Source organism: Notolepis coatsorum (genome assembly GCF_963971535.1).
Source record: "Notolepis coatsorum genome assembly, chromosome: 8".
Classification (NCBI taxonomy): Eukaryota; Metazoa; Chordata; class Actinopteri; order Aulopiformes; family Paralepididae; genus Notolepis; species Notolepis coatsorum.
The window spans coordinates 15,209,359-15,233,553 of NC_140172.1; the positions used below are offsets into that span (position 1 = coordinate 15,209,359).

General features: G+C 45.0%; 2 protein-coding genes across 2 annotated transcripts in view; one reads left to right on the forward strand and one right to left on the reverse strand.

The window, feature by feature from the left end:
* The window catches only part of p2rx1 (purinergic receptor P2X, ligand-gated ion channel, 1), a 99,069-nt gene extending 86,331 nt beyond the window's left edge, over positions 1-12,738 (forward strand). The window contains exon 13 of the mRNA XM_084320176.1: positions 10,385-12,738. Coding sequence (XP_084176302.1) covers positions 10,385-10,390 — 6 coding nt within the window. The 3' untranslated portion in view covers positions 10,391-12,738. The remainder of the gene's footprint in view (positions 1-10,384) is intronic.
* A 5,619-nt stretch (positions 12,739-18,357) lies between these two features.
* Positions 18,358-24,195, reverse strand: part of camkk1a (calcium/calmodulin-dependent protein kinase kinase 1, alpha a) — a 146,173-nt gene continuing 140,335 nt past the window's right edge. Inside the window, exon 15 of the mRNA XM_084319663.1 lies at positions 18,358-18,891. Coding sequence (XP_084175789.1) covers positions 18,822-18,891 — 70 coding nt within the window. The 3' untranslated portion in view covers positions 18,358-18,821. The remainder of the gene's footprint in view (positions 18,892-24,195) is intronic.

The following is a 24,195-nucleotide window of genomic DNA, read 5'->3' on the forward strand; positions in this document are numbered from 1 at the left end:
ACCGTGTACTCACAACTAAGGGGGTTAAATTAACCTATAAAGCTATGCTCAGTAACATATGAGTGAAGAATGAATTCTTTTCTCAGCCTGTAATGACAATGAACAGTGTGTTCACATATTAACGGGTTTACCTGTTCAACTGGCCGTATTAAGGGTAAGGTAGGAGGGGTGTTCCCCCCGGTTCCCTGGGGACTTCCCCACCCTCCTCTCAGACATGTTGTTTACAATATATTGTGTCACTGTGTTGTGGGATACGATGTAACCCTTAGCTTGGTTGCTGGGGTTGTGCTAAAACCGCTTGAGAAACTATATTTTCCACATGCACATGCACACAATTTGGGACATTGTTATCACATGAGGATACTCGCATGTAAATGTATCGTGTGTGTGTGTGAATAAATTCATTCATTCATTCATTCATTCAAAGAAAAGATTGTTTGGTCACTTTTCGTGTGTGCTTAGCAAGGCCTGTGGCCGATACTAATCGAGAATTGTGTATTCTCTCATTATGAAAAACGGCGTTCCTCTGTAGAGTGTATTTGCCATTTTTTGTGGTGATAAAGGGTTGTGTGTGTCTTGTGATCTACAACTGGGTTAGGTTGGCCACAGAAGCACATGTGTAAGTCTGGTACCGGGGCTCTTAAGGGGGCCCTCTCTATTCTGTGTTTTTTCCTTAGTAAAAATCAGATAGCAGGTTAGCACATGAGCTGTGTGAAGCTGTTAGACACTTCATGTAGCTGACTGTGACTGTGTCATGCTCTTTTTTGTCATTACATCGTATCATGGGTGTGGGGTCGTAAAGGGGTGAACTGGTAATCCTTTCCTCCCCTTTTGATGGGCAGGGGTTACAACCTCCTGTCCTTCAAGGTTCCTATCACGTTGCTGTTCGGCACGTTACAGGGTAAGAGGGGGGGAGGGAGGGAGTTTCCTGGTCCCACGCCCTGGAATATTGGGCGTGTGCACCGCAGAAATTCCCCGCCATAGAGTACGTCACTGTGCGCGTCTCTGTTGGTAAGACTTCCGTGAGCTGTTCAGGTCCATATGATGGATCTGTTTCGGGGAGTGGTCAGGGCTCCTCCTCACGAAGCTCCTACTCGGGCCTTCTGTGAGTTAGGACTCTCCTTCCCTGTGAGGGAGCCTCCTCAGAGTTCAGAGCCTCCTCCTCAGATTGTCAAGGTGAGTAGAACTTCAAAAAGGAGTCCTGCTCTATTGTATGTGTATTCGATTCAATTCGATTATTGAGTGTGTAATCCTCGGAGAGCCCTAACCCAAAATTGTACATGGCTCAATGTTGCAATATATTCTTTTCAATCTATACAGCTCGCGTGGGAAGTCTCTCTGAGGATTTCCGTCTCCTCCCTATGGGAGGGTGGTGGGATGTAAAAATGTAAAGAAAAATTACCCCCAGCGGCGTCACGAGGGATTCATGTCAGTCTGTGTTCTTTCTTTTTTGAATAAAAAGAGGAAGGTACATGAAGCACGACGGCTCCGTGTCGTTCTCCCAGGTGACTTGGAGGAACAATGTTTGGTGTCTTGCTAGACTATCCATTGATGTGTTTGGGTCTCGACGCATACATAGTGCTGGCTCAGGTGTGTTTCTGTGACAGAATCACACAGGGGTTAAGTGCGCCTTGGTTGCTTGTTAAAACAGCGTTTTTATAGGGCAACTGGGATGGAGTTTTGTCTCTTCCGAGCGCCAGTTTACTAGGTTGTCTCGATTAATTCTCGTTCATATCTGGGGGATGTTAACGGAATAGATCTGAACATAGGTAGAGGGGTCTCACGCCCTTGGGGTGGGCCACTGAGCACGGTCTAAATGGGGACCGTCTGGGTGGCGCCCTCTTTTCATGTTTTAGATCGACACGCATACCTACCCCCTCTCCTGGAGTGGGCATGTCTGCGTGGTTAGGACACGGGACTGGTCTGGTCGCGCTGGTCCAGGTCAGTTAACCCGTTGTCCGCCGGGGATGCAGATCTGCTGTTCTGGTACCCTGAGGGACTTGTGCTTTTTTCGGGGGGAAAAATGCCAGGTCGGTCCGGGTGTCGCAGGGTTAGGCGCTATGGAGACCCTTTGTTGGGTACATGTTGTACTCTGCACTATCGTAATGGCTTACGGCCATGCCAACCTGTACACGCCCGATCTCGTTCGATCTCGGACGCTACGCAGGTTCGGTCCTGGTTAGTACTTGGTTGGGAGACCGCCTGGGAATACCAAGTGCGGTGTGCTTAGGGCTGGTTCTCTTTTCTTCGCTCCTCTCTCTCTCACGCATGGCGAAGAGGGGGCTGTTGGGGTGGTCTTGGACCTCCTCTGGTAACCCTGTGCTTCCCGTGCCGCCGGGCCCGGTCCGAAGTAAAGTTTCGTTGATACCGTAGGCCTGGGATAACCCTTTTTTGAAAACTGAAACACTTGTACTGCGGTATAGCCAGTGTATGCCCGCAGGTGTGTTTTGGAGTTTTTTCTTGAGGGGTTATAGGAACAACCACCGCATCTGGTAACGACAGGGTGGTTGGTTCCCTGGTGTGTTGGAGCAGAGTCAACTCCCGGTGTTACAAAGGGTCAGATTAAACCGAATATATATATTTATTACTTGAGATATATTGTGTAGTATTTGTATATCGTCTGATATCCCTTGTATATTCTTTGTACATATACACGGAATATCCCTTTACCTAGTACAGGCCAGACCATAATATTCGTTCTCCTATTGGACAGCGATCCCCTAGGCCATACCCCCCAATGTCTAGTTCAAAGTCACCGCTAAGACATGCCTGGACATGCCCGGTTCGGCGCAGTAATATGAGACAGAAATAAGGCTGGTACTAGATTGTTCACCTTACGTATAAATACGTCGCAGGTGGATACAGCAGTTAGTTAACCAATAAGTTGAAGCCTCACACCACGATACAACGTGCTGTGAAGTGGGCCCGTTTTGCCCCGAAATAGAGCCTTGAGACCGCGTGCGAATTGATAGCTGAAATGTCAGAGTTTAACGCTGTATCGTCGAGTTCGACCTATTCTATTATTAAGTAATAGTCTATTATGTATAGTGTATCGTGCGGCTACCGTTCTACAGTGACCAGCATTACCAACGTTTCATCGTACCGAGCTAGTGTGCTTATCCAGGCTGGGCGGCCTAACCTTGTGCCGTCATCCGAGGAGCCCTAGACGAGAACCGTGTGGATATGTACACTGGATAACCTACACCGACGACTACAGAGCCCTTTTCGGCTGGATTATAATGCTTTGGTCCTGTGGCTGTTGGAGCAGAGAATCGTCTACACCCACTACCGTGTGGGATTTACCCTGTGAGGAGCACCGTCGAGCCCGCCTCTAGGACTCAAGTTCAAGTTCAAGTTTCAAGTTTCTTTAATAGTTGTCATACAGAGGTACAGAATACTTTTGTACAAAATGCTTCTTACTGTTGCGCTCCAGAGACTGTGCATGACAAGATAAGTATGAAATAAAAACATAGTAAAGATTAGAAGTAAAAAAAGAGGTCACAGTGTTCAGTTTAGACATATGTACAATGTTCGTAGACGTAGTTACCATACAATATACAATACTGTGCAGTGTACTAATATACAATACTATATAGTGCAAGGCATAAATGGACGAGGTGCAGTTTAGGTACAATTCACAGTAGGTGTACGAGTTGTAGTGCAAATCCTTTATCAATAAATATAAAGTGTAAGTGTGTTTGTGTGATCTAAAGTGTGGAGAGTGGGTGCTGCAGTGTGTTGTTTGTTTGAGTGAGTGTGTGCGTGTGGGTGTGTGTGCTGTGTGCATTTGATGGTTGTTGCATAGTGATTATTGTTCGTTTAGCGATTATTGTTCGTTTAGCAGCCTGATGGCCTGGGGATAGAAGCTCCTTCTGAGTCTTTCTGTGCTCGCCTTAAGACTTCGGTATCGCTTGCCTGACGGCAGCAGTTCAAAGAGGCAGTTGTTCGGGTGGCTCGAGTCCTTAATAATTCTCTTAGCCTTCCCCTTGCACCGCTTGTTGTAAATGTTCTGGAGGGTGGGAAGCCCCCCTTCAATTGTGCGTTCGGCTGAACGTGTCACTCTTTGTAGTCTGCTACGGTCTTGTGCAGTGCTATTCCCAAACCAGGAGGTGATGTTGCCGGTCAGGATGCTCTCTATTGTACATGAGTAGAAGTTCCTAAGGATCTTCTGACTGACTTGGAACTTCCTTAGGCGCCTGAGGAAGTAGAGGCGTTGTCGTGCCTTCTTCACAACACTGTCAATGTGTGTGGTCCATGTCAAGTCCTCGGATATGTGGGCTCCGAGGTACTTGAAACTGTTCACTCTCTCAACCGGTGCCCCGTCGATGCTGAGGGGGCTGTAGTCCTTGACCCCCGACCTCCTGAAGTCCACAATCATCTCTTTTGTTTTGCTGACGTTCAGGGAGAGGCAGTTCTCCTGGCACCACTGTGACAGGTTCTCTACCTCTTCCAGGTAGGCCCTTTCGTCGTTGGCAGAGATCAGGCCCACCACTACTGTGTCATCAGCAAATTTGATGATGGTGTTGTTGTTCCGCTGTGCTACGCAGTCATGTGTGTACAGGGAGTAGAGGAGGGGGCTCAGAACACAGCCCTGGGGGGCCCCTATGTTGAGCGTGATGGATGAGGAGGTGCAGTTGCCGGCTCTTACCACCTGGGGTCTGCCCGTCAGGAAGTCCAAGACCCACTGGCACAGGTCATAGTTCAAGCCCAGGTCCCTGAGCTTGGCTATGAGTTTGGAGGGGACTATGGTATTGAATGCTGAGCTGTAGTCGATGAACAGCATTCTCACATAGTTCCCCTGCCTCTTGTCCAGATGTGATGCTGCTGTGTGCAGCACATGGGCTATGGCGTCCTCCGTGGACCTGTTGGGGCGATATGCAAATTGCAGAGGGTCCAGGTTGATGGGGAGGGAGGAACAGATGTAGCCCTTCACTAGCTTCTCAAAGCACTTCATGGCTATGGAGGTGAGGGCTACAGGGCGGTAGTCGTTGAGGCAAGCGGGCGTAGATTTTTTGGGTACAGGGATGATGGTGGACTTCTTCAGACAGGTGGGGATGACAGCCTGTTCCAAGGACAGGTTGAAGATGTCAGTGAATACCGGGGCCAGTTGGTCGGCACAGACTTTTAGGACGCGGCCGGGGATGCCGTCCGGTCCTGCTGCCTTCCTGATATCCACTTTTTTAAAGATCCGTCTCACCTCATGCTCTGTTACCCTGAACACTGAGTCTCCATCAGCAGACCCCCCCCCCCCCATTGCCGTGGTTTGTAGGCTGGTGTTGTTATTCACAGCCTCAAACCTCGCATAGAAGGAGTTGAGATCATTTGCTAAGGAGATGTCACTGTTCAGTTTGAGGGGGGTTCCTTTGTAGTCTGTCATTGTTCTGAGGCCCTGCCACATGCCTCTAGAGTCAGCCTGTTCAAACTGAAGTTCAACTTTATCCCTGTAACGCCGTTTTGCCTCTATTACTGCTCTCCTGACGTTGTATCTTGCCATCTTGTGTTCTTCCATGTTGCCTGTCACCAGCCCGGTGTTGTATGCTGATGTGCGCACTTTCAGAGCCTCACGGACGGATTTGTCTACCCAGGGCTTTTGATTTGGGTAGATATTAATTTTGGTGGAGGGGATTATTACTTCTACCTGAGTACAGACATAGTCAATCACCGTTTCGGTGTATTCGTTAATATTGGCTGTGTTATCACGGAATACACTCCATTCTGTGCTTCCCAGCACTGCTTGGAGTGACTCCACTGACGTCACGGCCCAACGCTTAACCTCTCGCGAGACCACCGGCGTTCGCTTGAGACTCTGTTTGTACTTTGGCAAAAGAAAAATGGCGGCGTGATCGCTTTTACCGAATGGACTAAGAGCCTGTGACTTGTACCCATTCTTAAATTGCGAGTATACATGGTCTAATATGTTCTCGCCTCTGGTGGGACAGGTCACATGCTGATAGAAATTCGGCAGCACCTTTTTAAGACGCGCGCTGTTGAAATCCCCCAAGACCAAAATGGCAGCGTCAACATTAGCTGCCTGGAGTTTGTTTACCTCGTCGTGAAGTTTTGAAAGTGCGACCCCAGTGTTCGCGTGTGGTGGAATGTACACTCCGATGAGGATGATGGACGTTAACTCTCTTGGGAGGAAGAAGGGTCGACATTTTATCGTGATAAACTCCAGGTCTGGGGAGCAGTGGTTAGACAGTTCCTTTGTGTTGCCTAAATCGCACCACTCCTTGTTTATCATGAAGGCAATGCCGCCTCCTCTCGTCTTTAGTGACTCTTCTGCCGTCCGGTCTTTGCGGAGAACGAAGAAGTGGTCTGCCGGTTCTATTGCGTGATTCGGGACATCTGGACTCAGCCAAGTTTCTGTGAAACAGAGGACGTTACAATCCCAAATGTCCCTCTGGAATTGGATCCGTGCTCTGATGTCGTCCAATTTGTTTCCTATCGATTGCACATTGGCCAACAATATGCTGGGCAATGTGGTTCTGTGTCGTTTGGACCTCAGTCTGTTCCGGACCCCGGCTCTCTTTCCTCGTCTTCGCGGCGGCTTCTGGTCTTGGCCATGGCCGGCATAACAAAGGATCTCGGCGGGCCATTTCTGCTGTTCAGCGATTCGATCCAGAGAGCAATCCAAACGGTAAGTTTTTCTTAATCCAATGTCAATGATTGACTGACGGTCATACACATATAATGCACCAACAGTTGGTGCAAATAAAACTCCTAATACTATAAAAATTAACAAAATAAAGCACAGTCTCGTCGGAGCGATCAGAAAGGCAGCCATCAGAGCAGCGCCAGTGTGACTCTGAGGCTGGCTAGCTTTCCTCCATGCGGCACTGCACACCGGAGAATAGCTGTTGCTTTGTCTACGGATCAAGGGATTATTGCACTGTCTCCTGTACCTGGAGTCTCCTTATTCCTCGTTGATCCAGACTTTTGCTACCGACAAATCCTCTCCCCTGCTGGCTTACAACCGGAGGGAACCCCCTTAGTATCTCCAGCTGACCTACTAGTGTACCATATATAATTCTTATGCTACAGGTGGTATTAATTATCCCCTTCGTAATATGCTCATGGACTTACGCTCTTGACCTATTCATGCACATTCTTCGCCTTACAAGCGCAACTCTCAATCTTAATAAATGTAAGATAATCTTGGTGCTCTTCTAATAAATATTATTATAAACAGTACTTTCTTGTTAAGCCGTGTTATTGTGTGGGTGTTCATCTCATATACATGTGTACTGTATGGCCAGTAGTAATGTACATAACTCAGTAGTGGTTTAATGATACCATACTTATTCAATACAGTCAGGGAATTGTACCCCTCAGTTACACCCGGGTTACCTGCACGTTCATGACGTCTGCCAATCATGTCAGCCTTCTCTGCCTCGACCCCTCTGGGTGGGTTTTTTTTAATGGAGGCTTTGTCATGCAACAACGCCAGCATACGCCCCTTCCGCCGGGGGGGCTGTTTTCAGCTGACTCCTTTGGCGCCCGTCTCGTCCGCAGTGCTCCAGGCTCAGGTTACAGCCTGATGCCTGGTTTCCCCGGTGCGCTGCCTGCTTCCGTTGGTTAACCTTTTTTGTGTGCTTACGGCCATGCTGACTGCCTGTTCTGCAGGGTCAGTGTGCCAGGCGGTGTGCTATTGGGGGGAAAGGGCCCGCTCTTGGAGGGGCCTTATCCGAATACGCTGGCGATGTGGGGGGCGGTGTCACTAAGTGACCGCCTGGTGGGGTCTTGATGCCTGGCGTCATTGACCTCTCCGGGCCCCCTTTTTCCGGGGGATCCAGTCCCTTCGGTGGGTCTGGGTCTTCCTTCGCGCTCCGCTGCTACAGCCTTGCCACGGGGTTGGGTTTGCTCTTGACCCCATGATTTTGGGGGCAGTAACGAGGTTGTTCCTTCCGTTCGTTCCCTGATTGCATGCGGGTTGTGCGTGTGTGTAGTCGTGGGGTCAAGCCACGGTCTGCTCACCCTGTGCGTTGGGTTGCTTGAGTTCCTCTTCGCACGGTCGGATCCGTCTCCCTCCCGTAAACCTCCAATAGGGGGGGTATCCTCCATTAGGGAGGGTCGGGGGGCTCGGTCCTCCCCGGTCTGATGGTTGTGGGGGGCCTCAGCGGGGTACATTTGTCGGGCTATGGCTCCCGCTCAGCCCCTGTTGCAGAACAGGTGCTGAGCAATCCATTAACGTCATAGAACGAAGGGTTATGTATATAACCCAGTTCTATGAGTTAAATGGTGCGCTCAGCACCTGGACGCCGCTGCGGCCCTTGATCTCACCTTGTGGTGAAAGTTTGGGAAGGAGGCGAGTAGGTGACCACACACCTGCTTATGAAGGTAAGCGGAAGGGGGTGTGGTCAGACGGATGTTGGGAGGTAAAGGTACATGGTGGAATTTTTTATTCAGTGCTCATGCACGAAGTGAAGTACAGTGCAGAACAGGTGCTGAGCGCACCATTTAACTCATAGAACTGGGTTATATACATAACCCTTCGTTAATCTTTCACTACCACACTACAGAAGGTTAACCTTTCACTACCACACTACAGAAGGTTAACCTTTCACTACCACACTACAGAAGGTTAACCTTTCACTACCACACTACAGAAGGTTAACCTTTCACTACAACACTACAGAAGGTTAACCCTTTCACTACCACACTACAGAAGGTTAACCTTTCACTACCACACTACAGAAGGTTAACCTTTCACTAACACTACAGACGGTTAACCCTTCACTACCACACTACAGAAGGTTAAGAAGGAACTACGGCTAAGGGTTCAACATGCTGACCTTGCCCTTCAACATTCCAACTGTCTGAATCTCTCGCAGTGTTTACACACGAAACAACGATCCTCTCCGACAACATCAGCAAAATTCTTGGCAGTCATCTTATAGTAGTGTGCACTAAGGAAAATTACCACGATTCTCTAACATTCTTAAAAAAGACATGTTGAAATAAACGTCTGTTTATTTAGCAACACGTTTTTTTTTAGTGTAGGAAAGGCCTGTTATCCATTTTAGTTCTGTGCTCAACATGTTGCTGTATCACTGTATCCCTCTACTACTGTATCACCATGACTACACCCTCTACTACTGTATCACCATGACTACACCCTCTACTACTGTATCACCATGTCAGTGTTGCCATCATTCACATTTACATTTAGTCATTTAGCTGACGCTTTTATCCAAAGCGACTTACAAGTTTTGTACGACAAGTCATCAGGAAGGGCACAACTCTATCAGCTGAGTAACAATGTTCATCAAAGTGTTGAGTGCTACAGTGTAGGTTAGTATATTAGGACCCTAAGTAAGGTTAGGGTTAGTTCGGTTTTTATTTATTTTTTTATTTCAGGTATTGATAGAAGAAGTGTGTCTTTAGTCGACGGCGAAAGATAGGACAGCCGAAACCCGACCAAACTGTGGTGGGAAGTTCGTTCCACCATTGTGGGGCAAGGACCGAGAATAGGCGACTTCTCTTTGATGACCCCCGGAGCTTGGATAGGAGTGGGTCTGAGGCGGCCAGAAGATGCAGAGCGTAGGGGTCTTGAGGGTGTGTAGTTAGAGACCATTGACCGGAGGTAGGCGGGAGCGGTTGCTGCGGTTCCCTTTGCCGCACGACATGCCAGGTCGAGGGCCTTGAAGCGGATTCGTACGGCAATGGGGAGCCAGTGCAGGTCTCTAAGAAGTGAGGTGACATGGGCCGACTTCGGTAGGTTTGAGATCAGGCGGGCCGCTGCGTTCTGAATGAGTTGAAGAGGCTTGGTGGCAGTGGCCGGGAGGCTAGCAAGCTGTGCGTTGCAGTAGTCGAGGCAGGAGATGACTGTTGATTGGACGAGGAGTTGGGTGGCTTCTTTTGTCAGGAAGGGGCGGATCCTTCTGACGTTGCTCAGGAGGAATCTGCAGGTTCTGGTTGTCGCTGCGATGTGAGCGGAGAAGTTCAGCTGGTGGTTGAGGACAACACCAAGGTTCTTGGAGGTCGGGGACGCGGTCACAGCTGCATTCTCCACCGTGATGGAAAGCTCGGTCAGGGGGGAGGATTTGGCCGGCAGGTGAAGCAATTCTGTTTTGCTTAGGTTCAGTTTGAGGTGGTTGGATGTCAACCAGGCGAAGATGTCGGACAGACAGGCAGAGATCCGCTCAGCGACGTGGATATCCGAGGGAGGGAAGCCATCACCATCTACTGTATCACCATGTCAGCTTTGCCATCACCGGCGTCTACTGTATCACCATACCGGCGTTGCCATCACCTTACTGTAATAACATCTCATTACACCGTCTCTACAGTATCACCATGTCGCTACACTGTTTACTGTATCTTATAATGCTGAGCTCTGATGTAACGATGATCAATAATGTCTTTTCCTGTTTTTCATTTCTAGGAGTGACCACCAGAGGGCAGACTCATGAGTCCGTGGGACATGGCACTGTGGCAAATAGACTCTGCACTGGAACCCTGCACTAACACACGCACATGCGCACACGCACACACAGGTGAAGAACCTTGTGACTGGAAAAGGAGGCCCCGCAAAATGACTATACATTCATGTGTCCTCGATAGAATTGATGCTTCACCTTCACAACAGACCAACCACGCATCAACATAAAAATACTCATAAGAAGAACAAACAAGGACACATTCACAGAGTCACCACTCCTTTTTCATCCCGTTCAGTGACTATAGTGAAGCGACGGACCGAGCCTGGGGGCTGGAGTGACTGTGGATATTGTGCTGTGCTCAGATTTGTGTTTTTTTTTTCTTTTTTAACCTCAGCATAATAACCGTGTGTCCATATCCATACCATACTTTGTAACCTCCCGCCTGGACTACTGCAACAGGGTCCTGTCCGGGGTTCCAAGCAAAACCCTGGACAGGCTCCAGTATGTTCAAAATTCAGCTGCCAGGGTTCTAACCCGCACCAAACCCTGGCAGCACATCACCCCCACCCTCATCCACCTCCACTGGCTCCCCATCAAATCCCGCATCACCTACAAAACCCTCCTGCTCACCTACAAATCCCTTCACGCTCTGGCACCTCAGTACCTCACTGACCTCCTCCACCCCTACACTCAGTCACGGTCCCTACGATCCACGGACACTGGTCAGCTCTCCATCCCCCGAACCAGACTGCGGACCTTCGGGGGCAGAGCGTTCAGTGTGGCAGCTCCCACCCTCTGGAACTCCCTCCCTGCAGAACTCTGCACCGCCCCAACTCTGCACTCATTCAAAAAACTGCTCAAAACCCACCTCTTCAACTTGGCCTTTAACCCCTAATCTCCCACTTTATATGTATATGTTGTGTCTGTCCACTGTCTGTTACTTTGTTATCCCCCCCCCTATGTAAAGCGACCTTGGGTCCCTTGAAAGGCGCTATATAAAATGAAGTTATTATTATTATTATTATTAAGGGAAATACTTTTCTTTGGGACTACCCTTTAATCGCTCCTTATGTGTGCACATAAATCATACATTCTTCTTCCATGATTTCTGTTACTACACGTATTGTGCCTGTGTTCTGTACTGTATGTGTGAAAGGTTGAACGTTAATTAATCAAATATTTGTTCCACAAGTTATTTAAAACACAAAATATGCATACCATCCGTTTCCAGGGACTCAAATCGTGTAGTTAAAAGAACACGCCAACTTTTGAGGTGATGAAATCACTGCGCCCAGGCAGCAGTGGTTCGGCAAAAAATTGTTCAGAGTATATATCTGCTTAGAAAACGAAAATGTCTAATTATATATTTTTTTTTATTTCTCCATGTGGTAAATACACAGGTCACAACATGTTTACAGGAACGTTTTGGAGTTGTATTTGGAGTGTATTTCGTGACTGTTGGGAACTAAGCTACACTGGCACACCTACTTCCAGTGAATGACGCTAAGATAGGCTAACGGTGCGGTTATCTGCTTGTCTAACTCTAGGGTAGATGGCAAATAAGCACATTTCCCAAAAAGTAGGCGTGTTCCTTTAAGTGAAATCATCCCCCATCATTTGCAGTTTGTGATTGACAAGTGAATTCAATAAAAAAAATTACCTATATGAAGCCCGCCCCTTTTTCTTGATCCTCCAATCACGACTGCTGCTTGCCTCGGACAAACTAAGTGCAACCGTTATATGATTGTAGGATCAAGCAAAGAGGGCGTGGTCCATTTGACTGGCTCTTACGTTGTTAACTTGTCTGTTTGTATAACGCTGCCTTCAGGCAAAAACATAATCTGAAAGGGTCAAGTTTTCAGGAACAAAAATCTTCAGATCGACACACCTGTGTATTGTTGAAGTTATATACTGTACATTGGGTTTTTAATAGGTTTCATGGACCAAACCAAAGAACCACAAAACTTTGAAAACATGAAAATGAGGTCTATGAGGCTCTTGCCCGACAGCAGCGTTTTACATGTAGCACTGTAGTAGAGACAATAACGGTAACTGGATATTAAAATTATTGAGATTGTTCTTTCCCCCCCTTTTATTTCTTTGCTTATATCAGGGTATACAAAAAGCATGCAAAAAAAAATAGGTTCTTTATATATATCGGTACATATTTACAATTGCATTCAGTATAGGTGTGCCATGCTTTTTAGTTTTTTGGGGGGAGGGGGTTGATGTTAGGGTCAGTGACTACAGACAGTCAGAGAAATGCAACACTGACAGTACATACACACAAACACACAAAGTGTCGACAGGCACCTCAAGAAGACAGATATCGGGACAGATACACATGATGAACAACAGCGATGCTAATAAACCACAGCCCTGCCCCGTGGTGTGACAGTATATTATATACACACTAGGGCTGACCTCGAATAGTCGACTAATCGATTGAAAGGAGCCGTAGTCGACTGCCAACCTCTTAGTCTAATTAAAAAATAAAATTATTAAGATTTTTTTTTTTATTATTATTATTTCCAAAAGCAAAGAGGTCTAGACGCGTGGCTAACGCTAATGGCGCACATGCCAGCGAGGCTAACTGTGTAAGAAAACGGGCACAGAGGCACTGAAAGAGAATTTCACCCATCTAATGAACACACTAGACTAGACAAATGTCAAGATGTATCCATCAGTGAACTAATTGCATGCTTTTGCAGAGGACAAGAAGCCTTCAGTCGACTCCTTCAGACATTAAGCACCCCCCACAGCCCAAATGGAATGATAACTAATTTAAAATATTTATATATATTTTTTTGCATGGGGGGGGGGGGGGGGGGGGTCGTCGACTATTTGGCCAATCAAAGTCGACTATACAAATCCTTAGTCGGGGACAGGCCTAGTACACACACTCTCTCTCTGCCTGATTCCGAGAGATTAAAGAAAACACAAATGAAAAAAACTAAAACACAATGCTCTTTGATGCCGGTTCAGCGTCTCTCGCTCCAGGACACGACCCAGAGGGCTCGCCTCGCAGCACCGCAGCCGGAGGTCAGACCCAGCGGCATCCTCAGGAGCGAGAGACGCTGGACCGTAGATATATATATATAAAGACTAAGGTCGACTCACCCGCGCTGCTGGCCAACGGCGACAGACGTTGCCACATGGCGGCCATCTTGCTACAGGGTAGCACGCCCCACTCATAACATGCATGCCTATGCTGCATGTACTATTGAAATAACCATAGCTTGCTAAATGTTCAACCATTTTGTTTGTTAAAAACGTCAAAGATGTAGTTATCATACTGCCTACTTATAATGGACTTCCATATGAAAAAAATAATAATTATATACAAATTCTTCCAAGCAAGAATCATAGCCACGTTAACACTTTCGGCGTCAGACCCGAGATATCTCGGGTTAACTCGCCATGCGTTGGGCGCCAGACCCGAGATATCTCGGGTTTTGGTAGTTTTTTCTTTTATTCAATATTTGTATTCATTATTCATCCACGGACCTCGGTGTTACCATAGGAAATTATTCTGAGATCGCCAAAGTGCAATACCGGCCGCATCCTGCTAGGTGGCAGTATCGCCCACCCTTTGAAATCTTATCTCTCCGTGTGTTACACTTAAACCCCTCCGGGGCGCTGAATTTAGACGGAGCCAAGTAAATCGCTTCATCCGACCACTTCGAAAACGCATCTAGCACACAGCAGCGTGGGTGAGTCATCTAGTCTTTATATATCTATGTACAGAACCACCTAGCAGCACGAGTTGGAAAAAGTGCAATTGTCATTTAAAGGGTTTCAATTTCACCAGAGAGAGAGAGATGGAACAAAATGCATATAAATAGATGTGCTAAGTGTCCAGAGCTGGTGCTGATGCACTTACCAGTAATGACAACAATTACGACAACATTGCAATCCTGTCTGTACAAATGACTCTTTCACAAGCACCTTAGAAAAATTTAAATAAAAGAAGAAAAGAAAAAGTGCATCAGCCTTTTAGAGATCGGAATTTACCGGAGACGAAACGCTATACAATCATCTGGAACGGCCCTTCTGATAGAGAGGTGCGCCTGTCGCAGGTCGCATGGATCTTCATCAGTGAAGAGATGGACAGAAGGAAAACGTTATGTAACACTCCACAAAATAAGTATGTATAAAAAAGATTATAAGCTCACACACATCCCTATATAAATATAAATGTATTATATTTATATTACATTATTATAATAATTATTATTATAATAATAATTATTATTATATGTCTTTCAAATTAATTTGGCTTGTGATTTTCATCATTTTCACTGAGATGTATGTAATACTTCCTGGAATATTATATGACATCATGATGACGTCACATCTTGGGATATGTGTTGAGATTATAATATCAGATCCCTTTTTTGGTGTTCAGAGTGTTCCTTTAAAAATTGCATGTACACATGGAATAAAATAAAGGGTGAAATATGAATACAGGTAATGGTAAGATAGATATTCAAGAAGTTACTATCTCCTAAACAAATACATAATTTCTTTTACTAACACATGTACTGTCCATAGAAAACAAAAAGAGACATACTGGTCGCTAGGTTGTCAGCAATGTTAACGATTTCTATGTGTGGTTGTGCTTATGTGAAGCGAAATCGCAAAATGCGAGAGGCTGAATAATTAGCATGAATTAAGCTTTCCCATTTAGATGACTCCATTTCCTCTATAGACCTGTTTTCTGTATACGTCAGACTCAGTGTGCGCGCGCATCACCGCAGCAGAAAGGAATGTAATCCTGTTCAGAACGACGGGGCAGACTACAATATTATTTGCATTTGTTAGCCATGCTAGCGATATAAATAATCAATCCATGCCAACGCTAGATATATAAAAGGTGAAAGACTCACACTCACAGCCGTGCTGATTTGGCAAAATTACATCCAGACGTTTTTGTTTGAAACAACTTTTAGTCCTGGTTTCTCCATAGAGCCCCGTCATACTTTTTTAGCGCAGCAGCTTGCGCAGGTCCGAGGCAACTTAGCCACGTGACTCAGTTGTTATTGCTGATTGGCTCGAACACGGTATGTTTGTATACAGAAAACAGGTCTATAGGTCCCCCTCTGCCTCACTGGGGTGCATTTGACGACAGTGCATGCTGGGTTTAAGGATAGCGTCCGACACTGACCTCAATAGGAGTAACCGGTTCTAAACAGCCAACGGGGGACTGTATCGAGGTAGACGGGGAGGGGACTGTTGTTGGCAGCCTGGGCCTAATCGCCGCACTGAAAATGCCACTTCTCACGGGCGGGCCATTTGGCTCTTGTCATGCTCAGGATGGGATTCCCTCTCACCCAAGGTGGGAACAGGGTGGAAAGGAATCCCACCCTGAGGCACCGCGACATACGAGCAAAATGGCCACCGTGTGAATAATGGTGAACGGTATCCTTCTCCGAGTCTGTGCCTATAGTCGCCGACAAACAATGGGAGACACATCAGTGGTGTGATGGATGATGATGTCGATGATGATGAAGGTCTATGCAGGGCACCGGCGCGTGCTCCCGCAGGCTCACAACATAAGCTCTCTGCTGATGCAGCAGCACACACTGGGCCCGGTCTGAGGTTATGAACAACTAATCCATAAAGGCCGAGCTGAGCTTAAAGTTCGGTGGGAGGGAGTGACGTGGAAGAGCCGGCTGGCCACCTGCTCTCCACGCTTTGTTAGCCATGCTAGCGATCTAAACAATCAATCCATGGCAAAGCTATAGATATATAAAAGGTGAAAGACTCACACTCACAGCCGTGCTGCTGATTTGGCTCAATGACATCCAGCCGTTTTCATTTGAAACAACTTTTAGTCAGGGGAGTGTCATGGTTTCTCCATAGAGCCCCGTTGTACTTTGTTAGCGCAGCAGCAGCTCACGCAGGTCCGGGGTAACTTAGTCACGTGACTCGGTTGGTATTACTGATTGGCTCGAACACTGTATGTTTGTATACAGCGAACGGGTCTATTGTGCCACGCGAAGCGGCGATACACGCTTGTGACAAGTGCGTTGGCTAGCGAAGACAACTGAACACACACTCCTACCGGACTTTAAGCGTTGCTCTGCCTCTCATTTACATCTCATGTAGACAATCTTGTAAAGAAGCTGAGACTCAAGTTAGGTTTTTACTTTAGAAATAAACCATGTTTTTCTTTTGCAACAAGAAAGAGGCTTGTCCTCGGTACCTTCCTGCCAGTATTAGACTATGGAGACATCTTATACATGCATGCTCCTCCAGGGGGCAGCACTGAGCAAACTCCACACCGCCTACCACGGGGCTTTAAATGAAGGTTTATTACCAATCTCAAACCTCTGACACATCGCTGTACCCTTTATATGAGCGTAGGCTGGCCCTCGTCTAAGTGTTCGCAGGTTGGTTGAGTAATCAGTACCTTTTCATATATAAGGCCATACTGAGACAGCTCCCATCTTACCTGTGTTATTTCACCACTCTGCAGGAAAACAGCACTTACCAGTTACGCTCACAGGACAAGGCACTGCTGACCTAACCCTCCTCTAGGACTCTGTACGGAGAAAAACCCTTCCAGTTTTCTGCCCCTAAGGCCTGGAATGAGCTTAAAACAAAAAAAAAACATGGATCTGGAGGAGCTTATCTCACTGCCATGTTTTTATAGGATATAAATCATGGAGGAAGATGAACTAGTCTGTAAATGCTATGTTACGTAACAGGTCATACTAAATTAATCTTGCCTGCCTTCAATGTACAACTCTCATGTGGTCTCCCTTTTCTTTTTTTCTTTCTTTAAATGTTATCGTGTGAATTTTATGAAATTGTGATTTGTAATTGTCTTAATTGCTGTCTTCATGGCCAGGTCTCTCTTGTAAAAGAGGTTTCTAACTTCAATGAGACTAACCTGGTTAAATAAAGTACAAATTAAATAAAACACACACACACACACACACACACACACACGCACACACACTAACCAGTAGTGAGGGGGAAGTAGAAGATGGGACTCAAACAACAGTAATTCCAAAAATGCCGACTTCATTTCCTCAACGTCTCAAGCAACAGGAGCAAACTTCAACATAAGAAAGCAAACGATGGCACAGACACAGGAGCTCAGGGCGGCACGTTAGATCCAGACCACTAACACGGACATCACAACAACACATGTCTATGTACAGTATTAAAATGACACGTCACACAGGGAGGGATTGGAAGTCCTGCATGTTGTTGACTCGCTTTAAAGCAAATGGGGTCAGGGACTTGTTTATATATAGCACTATTTTGCATGCTGAGATCTGTAGAAGATCCTTGTCAGAGATCCTAGTCTCACCTCTTGGTTCTTCCTGCTCTCACAGGGCCACCTTTATTGTTCAGTTACTGTGATCCAGTAGGGTGCCTGGAGAGAGTCGTATGATGATGATGATGAGTAGGGATGCTCGATATTGGCTTTTTTACCGATACCGATATTCCGATATTGTCCAACTCTTAATTTCGATACCGATACCGATACCGATATCAACCGATAACGATATATGCAGGGTTTCCCCCCAAAAAAACGGAATAATTTCAGGTAACTAATCATTTCACTGGATGCATTCAAAAGGCTTTCTAAATGTAAGCATTATCTGTGCAAAATATGATAATTAAAAAAGTAAAAATTAACATTACATATCTCTTGTTGTTGAATTAAACCAAAATGCATACTTTTGACAATAAATAAAATAAGAATTGGTTTTTACTTGCTTGCCTGGGTAAATAAAGGTTAAAAAAAAAAAAAAAAAAAAAAATTTTTACCGATACCGATATTTTCCGATATCACATTTTACTGCCGATATCGGCCGATAATATCGGTCGGCCGATAATATCGGACATCCCTAATGATGAGTAATAGCGTTCACCATGCGCGTATGGATAAAAACATTCTCATTTTGACAGAACCCCCCCCCCCCCCCCCCCCCCTCTTATAGGGAAAGGTCCAGGGGCTGTACAATACAGCCACGCTCCAATAGTACGCCAGGAACATTTCCGGATGTTGTCCGATATCCTCCCGGTCGGTATATCTCTTTGGAGAATGTCAAGTCATTCCGGTCAAACGGCGGAAGCAGGACGGGATGAGGGAGAAAACAGTAGATGGGTGTTTTTTTAGCTCTATTATAGGAGTGATTGCGTAGATTAGAAGAAGGACGGCGTGGGAGATTGGGGGGTAAACGGGGATCGTCTGAGCAGGTTGGGTTCCTCTCGCCCTGTTCCCACCTAGAGGGGTGCATCTGTACGAGGAAGTGTTTATCAGAGGGCAACGTGTGGGGGATTTGGTAGCGACTACAGCAGAATAACAAGCCTAGAGTGCATTCCGAGCGATGGACACACAGGGAAGGGGTTAAGCCCGGGGAGAGGTTGAGAGGAGCAGTGGAACCGGGCCGGCAGGAGGGATGAATGGCCGCGGTCTCACGAGAGCTCATCTTCATTCAGGTCCTCTAACTCTCCCTCCCTCTGTCCCTCGCCACTGTTGCCCTTCCTGAGAGAGAGAGAGAGAGAGAGAGAGAGAGAGAGAGAGAGAGAGAGAGAGAGAGAGAGAGAGAGAGAGAGAGAGAGAGAGAGAGAGAGAGAGAGAGAGAGAGAGAGAGGGAGAGAGAGAGAGAGAGAGAGAGAGAGAGAGAGAGAGAGGGAGAGAGAGAGAGAGAGAGTGTGAGAGTGAGAGAGTGTGAGAGAGAGAGGGAGAGAGAGAGAGAGAGAGAGAGAGAGAGAGAGAGAGAGAGAGAGAGAGAGAGAGAGAGAGAGAGAGAGAGAGAGAGGGAGAGAGAGAGAGAGAGATATTAATCATTCTAATGGTTAATTCATACATCCTCTCTATGGATATGAGTGGGACAGCGGCTTGGCTGGGGAAATAATTCTCATGAATGGGCCTCTCTCAGTCTCGTATATACCAGGACATACATTAGTGGACGCCCTATTTATCCGGGATTAATGATGTGAGGGGGAAAAACATGGCAATGCACTTTACCCAAGCCTAGCTTGCAGCCGGATAGCTTTCTACTGAATGCACAGAGAGGAGATTGGTATCTATCTTATTTATATGGTATCTATATATCTTCTTGTCTGACTCTGGAAAAGATGGTGAGCGCATTTCCCATAATGTTGGCGTGCCCCTTTAAATAATAAACTTTATTTGTATAGCACTTTTCATACAGAAATTGCAGTTCAAAGTGCTTCACAGCAGTACAAAAATACAGGCATAAAGTGCAGACATATAAAACATCGTTGGTTAGAGACATATAAAGCGAGCATAAAAAAGATTTTAAAAGGTAGCAGCAAGGTAAGGCAAATCACAGTATTTCATATTAGGATCTAACATCTCAATAGGCCTATCTGTTTACGGTTTGATTCAGTAAACAAAAATGTAAGTAAAAAAGTAAAAGTAAAATTCAGTAATAAAAATTATAAAATAAAATAAAATAAAAAAGGTGCAATAAAATAGTTAGTAAAAATAGAAAAGACAGTAAAATGATGCAGTACTGTGATAAAATAGTTCAATGAAATAAGATACAACAGAGCAACAGAGCAGTGCATCACTCATAACACTTAATAGAACAACAGAGCAGTGCATCGCTCTTAATACTTTGAGTTTCTTTACAAAGTTCAGTTCAGTATAGTATACTTTGATTATGTATGTGATATATGACTGATATACACTGAATGTTTCATGTTTGTATATGCATATCTGTGAGGACCCCAGGAAGAATAGTCAACACGTTGATGATGACTAATGGGTATCCTAATAAACATAAATACTTTTTGATAGGAAGTGCATAAAAGTAGGCAGAATAAGAATAGTGCAGTTAAAATACTATTTGATCAAGATATCAAGTTGGCTTCCCTGATGTTTTTGGGTAGTTTGTTCCATAGTTTTGGGGCGTAGTTGGTAAAGGCTGCATCACCGATCCTCTTTTGACTGTTTCTGGGAGCCTCTAGTAGTCCAGCAGCTGATGATTGCAGCGTGTTGGCGATGTAGCTGCTAGGTCCCTGTCCATTTAGGGCTTTGTATGTGTAAGGAGAAGGACCTTGAAGTCCTTGAATTCTAAATGTTACAGGAAGCCAGTGTAAAGCAGCTAAGACTGGACTAATGTGCTCTCTCTTTTTGGTTTTGGTTAGCAGTCGGGCTGCAGAGTTTTGGATGAGCTGAAGCCTCTCTGTGGTTTTCTTAGGGATACTTGTGAAAAGTGCATTACAGTAGTCTAACCGGCTAGATAGGAATGCATGAATTAGCTTCTCAGCATCGTTTTGATTAATAAATGGTCGTACTTTTGCTATGTTTAAATACAATGTTTTGGTCACTTTGTTAATATGAGAATTGAAGTTCAGTTCTGAATCTATGATAACCCCAAGACTTGTGACCTCAGATTTGTTCCAAGGGGTTAGTCCTTCCAGGTTCTTAAATAAAAAAGAATTTATTTGAATTTGTGCCGATAATTTGAATTTCAGTTTTGTTCTCATTTAGTTTTTACTCATCCATTTATTTATTGCAGATAAGCAGTCGGTAATGGAGTTAATAGCTGTATCGTTTGGTTCGGCAGATAGGGGTGTGGACATTTCTTGATTCTAAGATGCATCGCGATGTGGACGATTCAGTGACAGAACATAATCGATGATTATAGCCTACTAACGTTGATGTGTGACTTTAAGCACATGCCGCACATTTACGCATATAATGTAGAACAATTTGCGCAAAATTGCTGCGGTGAAAAATGGTTAGTAAAGGTTAGACGTACGTAGTACCTACTTACTGGTCACAGGAGTCTTCAATAACGTTAGGATGCTAATCCATTTTGTGAATCTATTTGTTGAAACAACATCTTTGTTGGCAGACGGCTCCTGCTATCTTAACGTTAGCAAGCTAAGCATGCATAGCGCCACTTGTGTGTAACGTTAATTAACTTGTGTTCCGCTGGGAAAGACTGTCCATCACGGCATACAACTTGGTTTAATCCAAACGTCCATTCAGAAACGTTGTATTATGAAATAAGACATTCGGCGATATCTGTGAATATTCCTATGCCTTTGTCTGTGTTCAGCTGACACTGTTTATACGCCCACTACGGAAAGCTAGTGCTCCGGTCATGCATCCACTCAACTCATAGAAAATACAGCATCAGGCTATTCTAAAAGTATTGATACTAATAAAATAGAGTATTGAACCGTTTTTAACAGCTGGGTATCGAGATACCTTTCTAGTATCTGTGTATCATGCAACACTAGTAAAGACATTTATTTTGACATTCTGATTTAAGAACTTTCTAAATAAAAGTAAATGTATCTGACTGCTTGTATTAATTGATGAGAAAGTAGCCATGTGCAGTAATATAGATTATAAAATTGAGGATGTAATATATTATTGAGCTGCATCGAGATGCATCGTAGAATCAAATCGAATCGTGGACAGCTGAATCATAATCGAATCGAATCGTGAGGCCAGTGAAGATTCACAGCTCTAATATGTACAGTTGTGTATCATCTGCATAGCTGTGGAAACCTACATTATGTTCTCTGATGATATCACCCAGTGGTAACATGTAAAGGGAAAAGAGTAAAGGACCTAGGCAACTCCCTTGTGCAACCTCATAGTTGTTGTCATAATTATATCTTGGACATGTGGCCTCCTAGTTTAACATAGAACTTCCTCCCTCTGATGTATGTTTTAAACCAGTTTAGCACATAGTCTGAGAAACCGACAAGGTTTTCAAGACGATTGATTAGAATATAATAATAATAATAATAATAATAATAATAATAATAATAATAATAATAATAATAATAATAATAATAATAATAATAATTCATTTGATTTATATAGCGCTTCTCAAGGACCCGAAGTCGCTGACAATAGGCAGAGAAACATAGTAAAACAAAGAAACAAAAAAGGAACATAAGACCAAGGGGAAAGCAGCATTGGATACACAGAAACATAGAGCGACAGTAACAAACATAAAACAGGTTGTCGTGATCAATTGTATCGAATGCTGCACTGAGATCTAGCAGGATGAATGAATGAATGAATGACTTTTATTTCTATAGCACCCTTCACAGCACGAATGCACAGGGTGCTTTACACTACAGCTTAGTATATAAAAACAAAAACAAAATCAGAAATAAATCACAACAACAACAGACAGCAGTTAACACTTTAATCGACGGGGGTTAAATTCATAATTTACCATCCCTCGCCAGCCCTATTTAACATGGAGAAGTTCCCCTTCTTTGCAGGGCTATAACTTTTTAAATTCTATTGCTAAATTGCCATTATTATGGCCCATTCAATGTCCTATATGTATTGTTCAGGGTGTAGCAACATTACACTTTTTCATTCACATATTCATACTAAAATATGGTCTAAAGTATAAGTATGTTTTTATCGTTTTCTGCAGCTTTCTTCAGAACGTGATTTATAGCCCTAAATGCATTATGTTGATGATCAAATACAGTTTGGTAGGAATCTGTGCGAGATAAAAAATGTCAAATGGACGTGCTTCTAGAAGTTTCTACGTATCATCTGATGATGACCGGATGGGCGGGGGATCGTTTATAATTCCGTGGGCAGCGTTAGATGATTCATCCAGAGTGGGTCATATGTTCATCATAGCAGTTTATATCGAACACGTTAGAATATAACGCTGAATCTTACCGTGGCTTCCTCGCGCCGCTGGCAGATGAGCGTGGAACAGAATCTTTTCTATTATGGGATGTAGAAATGCCCGATCCATTTACAGGTTGTATAATAGTATATACGTCCAAATCATATTGTTTTTTCGAGTTATTTGCACCGATCGATGTTCACTGTATCAAGACGGAGTCTCTCTAACGATAGCGAGTGGCCGGACCACATATGGATGAGCACTACCGGTTCAAAGGTTAATTTCCGGTTGGCGATCTGCCGATCGGCCACCAGATGGCGCTCTTGAACCGCTAGAGAGTTGAGAGGAGATCAGCAGTGTGTCTCAGGGCTCCGGAAAGGAAATATGATTTCGATGACAGATTTTTGAAATATTGACATCAAAGACGAGTTATGGCGTCTTAGGCAGAATGAGCATGGCTAGGAAAGACGAGTTCCGGCGTTTTCGGCGATTAAAGTGTTAAAAAACAGTCAAACCAGATACAAAAAAAAAAGTTTAATAAAATAATTTGGATAAAATCACTAATAAAAAAACAAAACTATAGGAACAGTGAGGACAAGAAAGAGTGCCTATATACGACCATAGGCCTGTCTGAACAAATGTGTTTTTAGTTGTTTTTTTAAAAGAGTTTTCAGAGGGGGCAGTTCGCAGGTCCAGGGGGAGAGCGTTCCAGAGCCTTGGTGCTGTCACCTCGAAGGCTCAATCACCCCTTGTTTTGAGCCTGGACCTGGGGACCACCAGGAGGTGCTGATCGGCAGATCTGAGTGAGCGGGTGTTGGTGTTGGGATGGATGAGTTCAGTGATGTAGATAGGGGCCTGACCGTGGAGTGCTCTGAAAGTGAAAGTGAGGACTTTGAAGTGAATTCTATAGTGTACTGGTAGCCAGTGCAGGGATACCAGAATGGGAGTGATGTGACATGATTTTTTTGACCTTGTGAGTAGCCTGGCTGCAGCATTTTTGACCATTTGTAGTTTGTCTGTGGATGATTTGGTGAGACAGGTGAAAAGTGAGTTGCAGTAGTCAAGCCTAGAGGAAATAAAAGCATGCAGACAGTTCTAGTTCAGAGTGAGATATGATGGTGCACAGTTTTGCAATGTTTCTGAGGTGAAAGAAGCAGGTGCGTGTGAGTGTTTTGACATGTTTGTCTAGGTTC